The 13,643-nt window shown below is 45.9% G+C and overlaps 1 protein-coding gene across 1 annotated transcript in view; it reads left to right on the top strand.

Annotated features, from left to right (window-relative positions):
* LOC130372137 (uncharacterized) overlaps positions 1 to 13,643 on the top strand; it is a 47,789-nt gene that overhangs the window by 17,979 nt on the left and 16,167 nt on the right. Inside the window, exons 5-12 of the mRNA XM_056577931.1 lie at positions 360 to 508; positions 938 to 1,055; positions 6,082 to 6,223; positions 7,133 to 7,278; positions 7,624 to 7,766; positions 9,438 to 9,578; positions 11,658 to 11,774; positions 12,549 to 12,702. Coding sequence (XP_056433906.1) covers positions 360 to 508; positions 938 to 1,055; positions 6,082 to 6,223; positions 7,133 to 7,278; positions 7,624 to 7,766; positions 9,438 to 9,578; positions 11,658 to 11,774; positions 12,549 to 12,702 — 1,110 coding nt within the window. The remainder of the gene's footprint in view (positions 1 to 359; positions 509 to 937; positions 1,056 to 6,081; positions 6,224 to 7,132; positions 7,279 to 7,623; positions 7,767 to 9,437; positions 9,579 to 11,657; positions 11,775 to 12,548; positions 12,703 to 13,643) is intronic.

Here is a 13,643-nt window from a genome sequence, read left to right as displayed (position 1 = left end):
GCCTCAGATGTTAATTCCCATGGCTCTTTAGGTGATCAGCGTCACCCGACCCAAAACACAAACATCAGAATGGTGCTCAAGAATAGTGACAGTGTGTTTGTTTGGTTGTGTGTGTGAGGGCATAAACTCTGGGGTGCATGCATGTGGGTGTGGATGTCCATATGTGCGTCTGTCTTATATATTTGCTCAATGTAGCACACAAAACACTTTCAAAACGGTGTGTTTGCTTTGATCCATATAATTAATAACCTTGAATAACTTATATATATATTCTCCTCCTATAATATTGTTTCTAAATACTAACTATAATATTCCTAATGTTTTATAGATTTTTTTACCTTGTTTACCTTGCTCCCCAGCTCCGCCCACTTTTACCACGACCCCGCCCTCTGTTGTGGAGGCTCTGGCCGGCAACCGGCTGTCCCTGTCGTGCGTTGCCAAGGGCAACCCTGTCCCGTCCATCACCTGGCTGAAGGATGGGGCGGGGCTCCGGGACCAGGCCGTGGAGGTATGTGTTGCGGGGGTGATGATGTTGTTTACTCGTCATCTGTATCATCATCATCATGATAGCCTCCAAGATTTCGTCATAATGTGTCATTTGAATTATGTAGCAGAAGATGTGTTCAAAGATGCAAGACATGTGCCCGACGTCTGAGACTAAACAAAGTGGTACTCTTTAATCAAGCAGAAGACGATCGCCGAAGGACACACGCACACGCACACGCACACGCACACACACACACACACCTTCTGTCCAATTTCCTAATGGTAGCATTTAGTTATTTTTTAAGATTTCCGCTGACGACCAGAAGAAAAACATGATTTGATATAATTGAACTTTCATTAAAGTATCCGTGTTTGTGGGTGTGTGTTTGAGAGCGTGCGTTTGTCTGCCTTTCTGTCCCCCTGCCTGACCTGTCTGTCCGTCTGTTATTAGATCCAGGGGGGGACTCTGATCCTGAGGGCCGTGACCCCGGAGCTCAGGGGCCAATATGGCTGCCGCGCCTCCAACCCCGACGGAAACATCACCCATGTGACCACACTACAGGTCAAAGGTCAGTGAGCGACTCCCCACTTCACATTTACATGTAGTCATTGAGCTGCCATTTGTATCCACAACGGATTACAGGGGCGGCTGAGAACAAACACACAATATACCCGGCTGTTTAAACCAACATGGCCGTTTACTCATCCCCTGGTCTCTTAAATGTAACTGAAAAATTGCCTTCATGTTCTTCCATAACGTGCGCCTCCTCTCTTCCCCTTCTCCTCCTCTGCTTTTCCATTTAATTTCGCTTTGTGTTTACGATTCTTTTTCTGAGATCTTTTAAGTCGGGCTTGACCAGAATATCTCAGTCAAACTACTGTTCAGTGGGATTAGGTCGCTGAACTCCACTGCTAACTCTGTCTTTAACTCTTTCTTTATCTCTGTCTTTACCTCTGTCTTTAACTCTGTCTTTATCTCTGTCTTTAACTCTGTCTTTAACTCTGTATGGAATTTAGTCTGTATGATGATAGAAGACACACACACACACGCACACAGCCACACACACACCACAGGTCTTCAGCATAAATGTGTGTGTGTGTGTGTGTGTGTATGTGTGTGTCAGGTTTTTAACCCTGTGCTCCAATTTACTTTATTATTTTGCTATATATACTTAAATATATTGTTATATTTTATGGGTTGTTTAAATTATAATTATAATAATAAAACCTGTTATTTTATAGAGCTTTTCCGAACGCTCTAGAAACTTTACACAGCAATACAAACATTACAAGAGTAGAAAGCGATCCAATATCAAATAAAACTTCACATTAAAATATTTTAGAAGCATATTAATTCAGCTTGTTATGGCTTTATGGACTAAACAGTAGAAAGACAGGAGAGTGTGTCAAGGATGACATGTAGCATAGGACTGCAACACAGACACACACACACACACACACACAACACACAACACACAGATGCACACACACACACATACACTGTGGGCGCAGGGGGTCTCCCCTCCTAGTTCAGCCACTGTTCTGATCGGTTGTGTTTCTCCATGTTGCATCACCACATGAGTGAGACCCTGTCCCACACTGAATTCCTGTCCTTTTATGTCCTATCACATACTGACTTCCTGTCCTGTTGTATATGGTCACACACTGACTTCCTGTCCTTTTATGTCCTATCACACACTGACTTCCTGTCCTGCTGAGGTCTGTCACACACTCACTTTCTGTCCTGCTATGTCCTGTCACACACTGACTTCCTCTCCCACTGCATATGGTCACACCCTGACTTCCTGTCCAGCTACGTTCTGTCATACCCTGACTTCCTGTCCTGTTCCGCCCTACTGCTGTGATCCAGGAGTTAGTAAGAGACCAGCACTGATAGGATAAGTGATGAGGTTTACTCTGTTCTTTTTGAATTACAATAGAGAGGGGGGGGGGGGGAGGGAGAGAGAGAGAGGAATAGAGGAAAGGATAGCAGGGGGGCAGAGAGAGGAAGATAGGGAGGGAAGGAAGCAACGGAGAAGGCCTTATTGCGTTCATTTTTACAGAGCATGTCGGACCCCACTCAAGCACTTTTCCTTTCAGCATCAAAGGGAGAGAGCAGGGCTCTCATCAGGTGAATGTATCTGTTCCTTGTTTATCCTAAGGGACCGTGCATAAAGGCCTCTCAGAAAGCATTAGGCACAAAATGTTCAGCACCACACATTACTTGGTTCCAGACCTAACGCGGTCATGAGGATGGGAAGGGGGAAAGGAAATATCGAAAGATCCAAATAAATGAAATGCCTTTCATTTTACATAGGCAAGGCAATTCTATTTATGTAGCACTTTTCATACACGAGGCAGACTTAAAGAGCTTCACATAGAAACATACACAAAATACAGAGGAGGCAAAGCAAAAAGGAAAAAATGGATGGATACAGCAGCTTATAATCTAATGTACGAGGAGATTGGGGAAAAACAGAGAGAGAGAGAGAGAGAGAGAGAGAGAGAGAGAGAGAGAGAGAGAGAGAGAGAGAGAGAGAGAGAGAGAGAGAGAGAGAGAGAGAGAGAGAGAGAGAGAGAGAGAGAGAGAGAGAGAGAGAGAGAGAGAGAGAGAGAGAGAGAGAGAGACTCTTATCAATTTCAATATGTGCATATTGAGTTGAGCTTGTGTGCAGTTGAGTGTGTAAACGCACATCATGCTGATGCGAATTGTGAGTAGCTTTGAACACACTCACACATGTACGAGTGTGTGTATATGTGTGTGTCTGTGTTTGCTTAGATTTCAATATGCAAATTGAAAAAAAAAAGCCCCGCCCCCGTCCCACCTCCACCATGAGGTAAGATAGACACACAATTTGCATTTATTTATTGGACCGTGGTTGACTCTATTTATGATGTCACAAATGCTCCCACGTACTGAAAGTAGGGCTTAATCAAATTATGGACTACAAAGTGATATGTGTGTTGAAAATCCCTCTGCATAACAAAACCCTGCCTGCTTCAAAGAGGCCTACGCTTAAAGAAAAACACCTCTTACATTAAAGACTAGTCCTTCACCACAACCTTAGATGGCTATGTTTCCCTTTAGCACATTCATTATGTCTCCACGAGTCCTGCTCTTCAATCCTCATTTGTGTGTTTGATGCTGGGACATCATCCGGTAAAGCACTGTATTTTTCCACCTTAAGCACCTGCAGGAATTAAGTGTCGCAATGTGTAACATTTCGCCTAGCTCTTATCCTAAGGCAGTGGTTCTCAACCTTTTTTGAGCAAACGCCCCCCTGACCTTACCCTGATCCTCTGAGCACCGTGACCTGGGGCACCGCGACCACTCCCGCGACTCCAACCGTGCGCCGTGAACGAACGAATGAATGAATGGCCCGGGAACCACGGGCACCGCAGCCCGGGCAACGCGGACAGCGCAAAAACAGATTGCGAGCAGGGGCCTAATGAGGCCTATTTTGTATTTGAACTGCAACAGTCTTTTCGTGGAGACTATGCTCAGAGCAGCTGGAACTGAACAACAGCAAGAGGAAGGAGGAAAAACGGGCTATGAAACAAAATTTGATATTTTTTTCTTGCTATCGGCCATGTTTGATTGTGTTGTGTTGGTTATTGAACTGTTAACCCGCGAACTTGGGTTATGTTTATCAGTGTTACTATAGAGATCATGACGATAGCTGATGTAACGGGTGTCCGGGCGTGTGCAGGACCGAACCGCGCTGTATGACCACTGTTCCACTGCGCATAGACAGTAAAAAGTAGATGAGACGCGAGAGGGGTTCGAAACCAATAAATGAAAGTAGGGTTCTTATTTCAGGTAGCCTATTTTTTCACCCAAATAAAAACAATGAAAGTTTAAAATCCCCCCCCAAAAAATGGATTCAAGTTCCCAGCGCCCCCCTAGGTTGTGCGAACGCCCCCGTTGAGAAACGATGTCCTAAAGCAACGATGTCCTAAATCCTTGCGCTGATATATTCTACAAATACAAAATGCTGGCCAGCCCGTATTTCTCACGTTGTTGTGAGTGTCTACACTCACAAAACCCCTCCCACTCACGCCAGCCAGCAAGCTGAGGTGCGCCAGTTCACGTTACACAGCTGCACAGCCGGTTAGACTGGGCGAAACACTCTTATTATTGTTGCTGTAGTTCTCAAGGTCTCCCGCCTGCTAACCTAGATGGGACGACTCTTAAGTGCTAATATTTCTGAACATATTTGAATGCACTTTTGTTGGCTTGATGGATGTGAATGTGGAGTCGTGCCGGAGAGTCTGTGAGGAGACGGAATGACGAACCTTGTACGCTTCAATATGTATTATATGTATTACATGAGAGAGAGAGAGAGAGAGAGAGAGAGAGAGAGAGAGAGAGAGAGAGAGAGAGAGAGAGAGAGAGAGAGAGAGAGAGAGAGAGAGAGAGAGAGAGAGAGAGAGAGAGAGAGAGAGAGAGAGAGAGAGAGAGAGAGAGAGAGAGAGAGAGAGAGAGAGAGAATGACATGCAGCATAGGGCCGAAGGTATTCTGAATCGTACCCTCGCTATGAGGAGTGATGCCTGCTCACTAGCGGGGAGGCCAACCCCCCACCCCCCCCGACAGGGATTAATAGACCGCTCCGCCAGAGCAGAAGTCGTCTCTTTTGAAAAGCCTAAAGTAATCCCGACCCGTCATCCGCGCCCATCCATCCAGCGTTTAATTTCATAAACCGTCATCCGTGATTACAGATGATTATGCCTGGATGATGCGTGTTTATTTAGAACATAGGGTTAGTCCGTTTCTCTCTCGATGTCCCTTTGACAGATGACAGATTCCTGTACGCAGCTGTTTAGCTCCCTGCTAAAAGACCATGAGGATAATTCAGCAAGGTGGAAAGTGTATGGTGTAAGGATGATGTATGGAAGCAGCCCGTGTAGTATTTTACTGGGCTATATCGTTTTTCCACTTGTAACGTAACTTGGCACAATGCCAGGAAATGACCTCACCATAGTAGACACAATAAATATTGAATCTGAGCGTGTGTGCACATCTCGTCGTATCATAAGCCATGGGGATTAGATATCAGCTTCATCCCAAACTCAGATTGTATGCCTTCAAATATTGTAGAAAGCTTTGTTTTAGTGCAGCATCTGGTTTATATTCAATGCTTTCCATTATGTGAATACCAGCTTGTCACACAAAGGGTGGTAGTGATGGAAATAAGGGGTAGTGTAGGTAAACACATACACTCAGTGCAGATCAGGATAGTGAGTGCAAATAGCAATATAGCATAATATAAGCAGACATTAGGAAACGTAAACCCTGTAATGAATCGACCATTGACTGCTTTGACCGGTTATTCTCTGTTTTATACCTTATTTGATATTTTACCTTTAATTCATAACAATTTACTGTTATATGCTTACATTTTATTTTTAAATGATTCCTTTAATTGCCCTTGAGTTATTCTCCTCTCTGGCCTCCCTAAAGCACTCTGAATGGCCTTTGTGTTCGACGCTTACTTTGCCTGAACTTACTCACTTTGCCTTAACTTACTCACTTTGTCTGAATTTACTCACTTTGCCTTACCTTTCAAGGGGAATTCAACTTTTTGTTCTCCCAGGTCCCCCGGTGATCGTCATCCCACCCAGGAGCGCCTCCCTCAACATGTCCCAGAACGCAGATCTTACATGCAAGGCTATCGCTGACCCCCCCAACATGACCTACGTGTGGAGGAAAGGGCAGGAAAACGTCCATCATATAGAGTGAGTTAAACCACCCGTCAGCGAGGCCTGTCTGTATTTTAATGTAGCACGCCTTTTACCGCGCACAGACGAATCAAGAGGTAATCCTTGGAGATTATGGTGTCGGATGAGACGCCAATTTGATACTTTGCTGTCATTTTCGGTCGCATAACGTGTGCTTTGTAAGTGATTGAGGCGTTAGGTTCTTTATATAGTAGCAGTAGGAGTAAAGCTCATACAGTATATTATAATATACTCTATTTTTCCAGTTTACATTGTTGTAAGAAGATATGGTAACATGAGAAGCAGGCGAAAAGAAACAGGCACAATATGCTATAGTCAGATCATGTTACAGCATTTGAACATTTATAATCAAATCAAACGCATGTAAATAGCCCCATCTCAATGACTCAAATGATGGAAATATAATTTTTTTTTTTTTTTTTTTTCAAAGAGACTTCTGAGCTTGGCAGTTTGCAAAAACACACAATTATAAGAAACCTTCAGGAGGGCAAGTTAAAAAAAAAAAAGCACCACAACTTTACACATGCACACCGTGTGTGTGTAGGTGGGTTTGTGTGTGTCTGTGTTACTGTACTGGGGTATATGTGTGACTTACTTGGGCTTCATGGACTGTTACTTAACTGCAGCGATATCTAAAAACTGTGTGGGTGCATCTTCTCCGCCTAATCTTGTTGAAACAAAAAATTTCCATAACATCCTGGTTTTCACTGGTGAATAAGTCATAGAATACAACTCCTACGCTACATGGCTGCAGGAACAGTTTGGCTCCGCTCTAAACAACAACTTCAAAATCGGCGTGATAATAATAATAACAAAAATATAATGTTTTATTCCCTTAGAGGTTCATGCTCTGACTTAATGATACATATTCATGCAATGTCGTTGTTGTTGTGGTTTTCCTCTAAGGTCTCTTAAATCCCGTGTGAAGATTATGGTGGATGGATCTCTGCACATCTCCACACTCACCCCAGAGGATTCTGGGAAGTACACCTGTATGCCCACCAATGGCCTGCTAGCCCCGCCCACCGCATCAGCTGACCTCACAGTGATGCGTGAGTCGCTCACTCTATGCTGATGTTTTTCTTTGTTGTTGTGTCCAAATGTTGTCTTTCTTGACTTCTGTTTTTTGTTTCTGGTTGTTGTGCATGTTTTGTTGTACTTTTGGGATATTGTTTGCCATTGAAAAATACAAAGAAAAAATAATAATTTTCATGAGCAATCAATAGTTTCTAAAACGTATAATCTTTTGGGGTATATATGCATGGTGACGATTTATTAGCAACTACTAACTTATTTCTAAGAAGTTAACTATCCAATTATTTTGGAGCCTGGTTTGATTCAAGTGATGGTAATCAATGACACATTATACAGTATTAATGATTGATATTTCCTCTCAGATCCGGCCCAGGCCCTGCCGATGCCCAGGGAGACCTACCTGCCCACCGGGATGAGAGGTCTGATCACATGTCCCTTCTTAGCCAATCCCCCGCTGCTCCACGTAGACTGGACCAAAGACGGATCTCCCCTGGACGTCACCCTGGTTAGTCCACAAACAAGGACCGAATTAGACCCGACCGGGTTAGATTGGACTAGGTTAACACCGTGTGGTTTGATAGGACACAGTGCGTCTTTGCAAATGAAACGACATCCGGCTGAGTAATAACGAGAACCCGTACACATTCACAAATACCTCTGCGCATTCACAAACATAAGTTTAGTGCTTCGAAGTTCAGGAGGTTCTTTGTATGCGTTGTGCAAAAAGAACAGCCCGGTCGTCACGACCTCGTCTCCATCGTAAGAAATGAACGGCTCCAGCTGCCCACGTGTTGAATTCACTGTTCACTCGACCTCACCAACCGCACGCCCACGCACACCCCTGCCCTGCGTGGCAGCTGTGGACATCAAGCACACACCGCTGTCTGTGTGTGTGTAGGGGTGTGTGTGTGTGTGTGTGTGTGTGTGTGTGTGTGTGTGTGTGTGTGTGTGTGTGTGTGTGTGTGTGTGTGTGTGTGTGTGTGTGTGTGTGTGTGTGTGTGTGTGTGTATGTATAATCATCCATCTGTTTGAAAGCAGCAACCTACGTGGCAGAGATAACGGCATAAAAGCCAAAAAGTCAGTATCACCCCACACTCGACGAGGGGCCTCCGAGTCGAGGTCCAGATGACACACAGAGACAGAGACATAGTGAAGTGTGTTTCTGTGTGTGTCATCTGTTTTATAGTCAAACCAAACAATCTGCTGCTTCAGTTAACTGGGCAATTACACCTGATTTTGTTCAGGCCAAACAGTCCCTGCCATCCCCTCTGGAGAACGGGGACTGTAAGTTTGTCACTGGCTAGCAGCAAACACCAACTCGGCCAGCACTGGTACGTCTCCTGCAGCTGTCGGGGAGACGAACTGTCCAGAGACTAACGTTCTGAGACTAAGTGTCTTTGAAGGTTTCTACACGATCAAAAATAAGTTCACAGGACTATCAATGAATCAATCATTCATCGTGTTAAGACTGGATGGCACAGGTGAACCACCTGTATATCGACCCCGGGTGTGTGTGTGTGTGTGTGTGTGTGTGTGTGTGTGTGTGTGTGTGTGTGTGTGTGTGTGTGTGTGTGTGTGTGTGTGTGTGTGTGTGTGTGTGTGTGTGTGTGTGTGTGTGTGTGTGTTGAGGATGTTTACACCAGTCAAGGTGACTCACCAGGTAGAACAGAACTGCAGCATAATGTAGAAACAACAACACAACAACTCTCCAGTATTTGAGGGGGTGGATTATGTCAAGAAGAGACTCCTTCCTGCATTTTATATTATCATATCTTATTTTCAGTCTGTGTGAAACTAAAATTATATCATCACATGATATAGATGGGGCTAGGGTTACAGTAACAGTTTTTTCATTCTCATCCTTTATCCCTCTTATCTTAATTTATATAATTTTTCTTTCTCTCTCCTTCTACCTTCATTTCCATTAATTGTCTTTCCCTCACTTTCTTTCCATCTTAAATGATATTCTTTCTTTCGCTCTTTCTTTCTCTTTCCTTCTTTCTCTCTTTCTGTCAGTGATTTTTCCTCTTTCTTTCCTACCCTCTTAGCTTGTTAGAAATAAATCCATCACAAATCAGAAGAATCAGAACTAGAAAAATGATAGTCTTATTGAACGCCTTAGTGTGTAAATCACCACTTACTAAACAACCATCGACTTTTGTGCTTCTTTCCATAGTACCCAGGGTGGACCATGACCTCTGAGGGGTCGTTGTCCATGGCGACCGTCAACGAGGACTCTGCAGGCGTGTACAGGTGCACGCCCGCCAACAGCTACGGGTCCATGGGCCCCTCTGGGGCCACACGCGTCCTCCTGCAGGTGTGGACTCACTGGGAACGGGGATGGGGGCATATTGTTCTCCTCATAGCATCACTGCCAAATTTTAGGGTTCATCTTACATTTAGCTTCAAAAATGCCTAAGACTACGGCAGATAGTGATTATGGAATGTAAAAAGCACTCTGATTGGCTTAGGATATAGCCAATGAGGCACAGTGAACCAGCAGCATTGGGAGAGTAGCGTTATGTTAGATATCACAATTTGGCCAAGTTATGACTTAGGTGATTATGCTATGAGGCGATATTTTAATCTATTTCCATTTAATTGCATATAAACAGTGCTTTCCCAGGTACCAAAAGCGCTTTGCACAGTGAGTGTGTGTATGACACCTCATCCACCACCAACCACTGGAATTATGAATCTATCCAATCAGAGAGCGGGTGATGCTTAGGGGGCCATGTTGGTACCAGAGGCTGTTAGGGAAGTAGGCCAGGACGCCGGGGTAACAGCCTTGCTCTTGCGGTGAGCAACATGGTCTCTTAAGTGACCAGAGGAAGTTAGGTCCTTGGGGTTCCATCTCCGCCCAAAGACGGTGGTCTTCGACCGAACAGTGTGTGCGTCTCTGTCCTGGGGCGTTTGGGATGAGCCCCCCCTACTGGCCCTCCGATGCCTCTACCAGAACCAACTGGTCTTCCATGCTACGCTTTAAAAAGTAGCCAGTGTTGCGCGGCAGGAAGCCACGATGCTGGTCTGTAACAGTGGAGGTGATCACTGACAGTACAACCACAATAGACGGTTCAAATATACATGCATACAAATAAAACGGAGGATTAGCAAATACAAATATTACAAGATATGACAGATATTAGATGATATATTACCCTGGAAAACATAACACAATAAATCATAAATATGTACAAAAAAAGACCAAAAAAAAGATAAATGATGCACACATGAGAAATGAATGAAAAATTCAACGATGACATTGCATGTTTACAGAACATGATTTCTAAGAATCAGCCATGCTTTTCCCACTTCTACCAGTCATCTAAAAGGATATGAAACGGGCGTATTGTGCGGCGGAATGACTCACCTAACAGCCCCAGGTCTGGGCATCAGCCTATAGAAATCACCGGCGTCCGGACCAGTAAACGGCGGTAAATTATACGTTAAAGTGTATTCTCTCCAGCGCATTAAAAGTCCTCGCTAATCGACCGGCAAATGCGGCTGTCACCGTGAATTAAAACCTCCACACAAAAAAACTGACATTTGCGCCGACCTTTAGCTGCCATGTGTGGGCCCTTTGGCGGGAACAAAAGTCAACTTACGACTTATCACACCGGGGCCTCGCTGGAGGAATTAATTGTGCGGCTAATTCCTCCGTCATTAGGGTAATCTTGTGCTCAGGCAGGGGTAGCAGCGGCAGTAATCAGGCTCTAGAAGGAGACGTAACACTGAGGGCCCTGACTCCCCGTGGTCACTGAAGATCCCAGGAGTAGGAGGGCTAACCTGACCAAGTCCTCAGCCTGGGTCTTTATGCCGACCACTCCCCCCCACCCCCCTAATCATCTCCTGGTCTCTGATTGGGCACTTTCACTCCTCTCCTCCCCAGGGGTTAGTCAGTGTGTGCTGGGTGTTCTGAGTCACACAGGCTGCCGTGCATGACTGGGGGGGGGGGACTGGTGGTGGATGAGGGGGGATATCCTCCCTAAGAGACACACACACACACACACACACACACACACACACACACACACACACACACACACACACACACACACACACACACACACACACACACACACACACACACACACACACACACACACACACACACACACCATGTAAAGTGCTTAAGGAGTCTTAAAAAGGGCTAGAGAGATGTAATTAATTATTTATCATTTTCATTATAATTATTGTACACACACACACACACAGACACACAGACACACAGACACACAGACACACAGACACACAGACACATACACACACACACACACACACACACACACACACACACACACACAGATAAAGGTTGTGGGTGTCTTGTGGAGGCTACACTGAGTGTGAGTCACTGTTATCATTGCGTTGTTCTGAGCCTGCCCTCTGGTCTCCCCAGGGACCCCCTTCGTTCCGCTCACCCCCCCAGCAGCAGTACCAGCAGGAGATGGGCAGAGCTCTGCTCATCCCCTGCCAGGGAGAGGGAGGTCCGGACACCAGGGTTACCTGGAGGAAGGTGAGGGTCCCGGCTCCTGGTGGGGGGGGCTGTGTTAGTGTGCCTATGTGTGTGTGTGTGTGTGTGTGTGAGGGACAGATCTGTTTGTGTGTTGGGGGTGGATCTGTGTGTGTGTGTGTGTGTGTGTGTGTGTGTGTGTGTGTGTGTGTGTGTGTGTGTGTGTGTGTGTGTGTGTGTGTGTGTGTGTGTGTGTGTGTGTGTGTGTGTGTGTGTGTGTGTGTGTGTGTGAGGCGATATCCTTATGGTTGTCTTTTGGAGGATGACCTAATCTTTAATGGATGTGCGTTGACACCTGCATGTGCATGCATATAATGTGATTCATGTCACACTTAGACGCACGTCTATTTACACACACACACACACACACACACACACACACACACACACACACACACACACACACACACACACACACACACACACACACACACACACACACACACACACACACACACACACACACACACACACACACACACAAATTCACTTACGTACATTCAATAATCTCCCTCAACACACACACACACACACACACACACACACACACACACAATCATTATTCCCTGAGCACAAACACAGACATGATTCATTGATCCGTCTCAACGACCCCCCGCCCCTCCTTCCCCCCAACACGCACGCACGCACGTTCCTCCACAAACAGAACATTGATTCTTCTACTGTGCTCCCTGTGGTATAACTAGTTATCAGCCTGATTAACCCCATGACCTCCCCCCATGACCTCTGACCCCTGCTCTGTCTCTTCCACAACACCAGGTGATTGAGGGCCCCGTGGCCCCCAGCTTCCAGGTGACCGGTAACGGCTCCCTGCTGCTGCAGCCCCTCACCAAGGGCCACCAAGGGGCCTGGGAGTGCAGCGTGTCCAACCGGGTGGCGTCCGTCTCCGCCTCCACCCTGGTGCTGGTGCTGGGTGAGGGGGGGGGGATGGGGTTTAAAGGGCCCATATTATACCACCAGGTGTGAGTGTGATTAGCCGTTACAAGCCGTTACACGCCGTTTTGAAAACATCTAGGCGTGTCCGCCTAGATGTATGCTGGATAGAGCGTAGCCTGTGGAATTAAGCAAACGTTGCTCGTCTAGCCATACATCTAGGTGGACACGCCCACTTCTGATGTCAGAAGAGCCAAAAACGGCTTGCAACGGCTAATCGCACTCGCAACTGGTGGCATAATATGCCACCTCTAATGTGTATCTCAGGCCCCGTCCACACAGAGCCAATTTTTTGTTGAAGTCTGAGGCCGACCGTCCAGACGGAGCTGGTGAATCCGGTGTCCGAAACCGCACATTTCTGAAACCATGTCCCAGGGTGGTTTCAAATCTATCCGGACCTATGCCTTTGTGTTTCACGTGTGGACACCTGAAACGCAAACGATGACGTCATCGCCCCACCCCTTGACCCTCTAGCCAATGACCTCTTAAGCCTGCGGCGTCTCAGAACTCACAACAACATGCTTGTGATGATTCTGCAGCAAAGAAACGGAAAAATACACCAAATCTATTTAGATCAATCTTTGTAGAAGAGCTCGTTCGTGTTACTGGTTCTTCTCGGACTGTATGTTTGTAAAAAACAGGCAGCCTTTATGGATTTCTGTAGCAGAAGCAGCGCCCCTTATGGGCCTGGAATGTGTACAACACCGTTTCTACGGATCGATGCGGTTTCGCAATGACTCCGTCTTTACGGAGATATTCCTGAACCGCGTAAATTGAAGCCGGATGGTTTTGGGCTCCGTGTGGACGGGGCCTCAGTGTGTTGAGGCCTACCTGTCTTGTCTATCTCAGTCTGAGTCTGACACAGGGCTAGAAGGACCTGTTGTTAAAGCCAGCTGGGTGGTCCTGTGTTTCGGTTGGGTC

The sequence above is a fragment of the Gadus chalcogrammus genome, chromosome 19 (genome assembly GCF_026213295.1).
Source record: "Gadus chalcogrammus isolate NIFS_2021 chromosome 19, NIFS_Gcha_1.0, whole genome shotgun sequence".
In the NCBI taxonomy this organism is placed as follows: domain Eukaryota; kingdom Metazoa; phylum Chordata; class Actinopteri; order Gadiformes; family Gadidae; genus Gadus; species Gadus chalcogrammus.
This window is presented reverse-complemented; position numbering and strand designations above follow the sequence as displayed.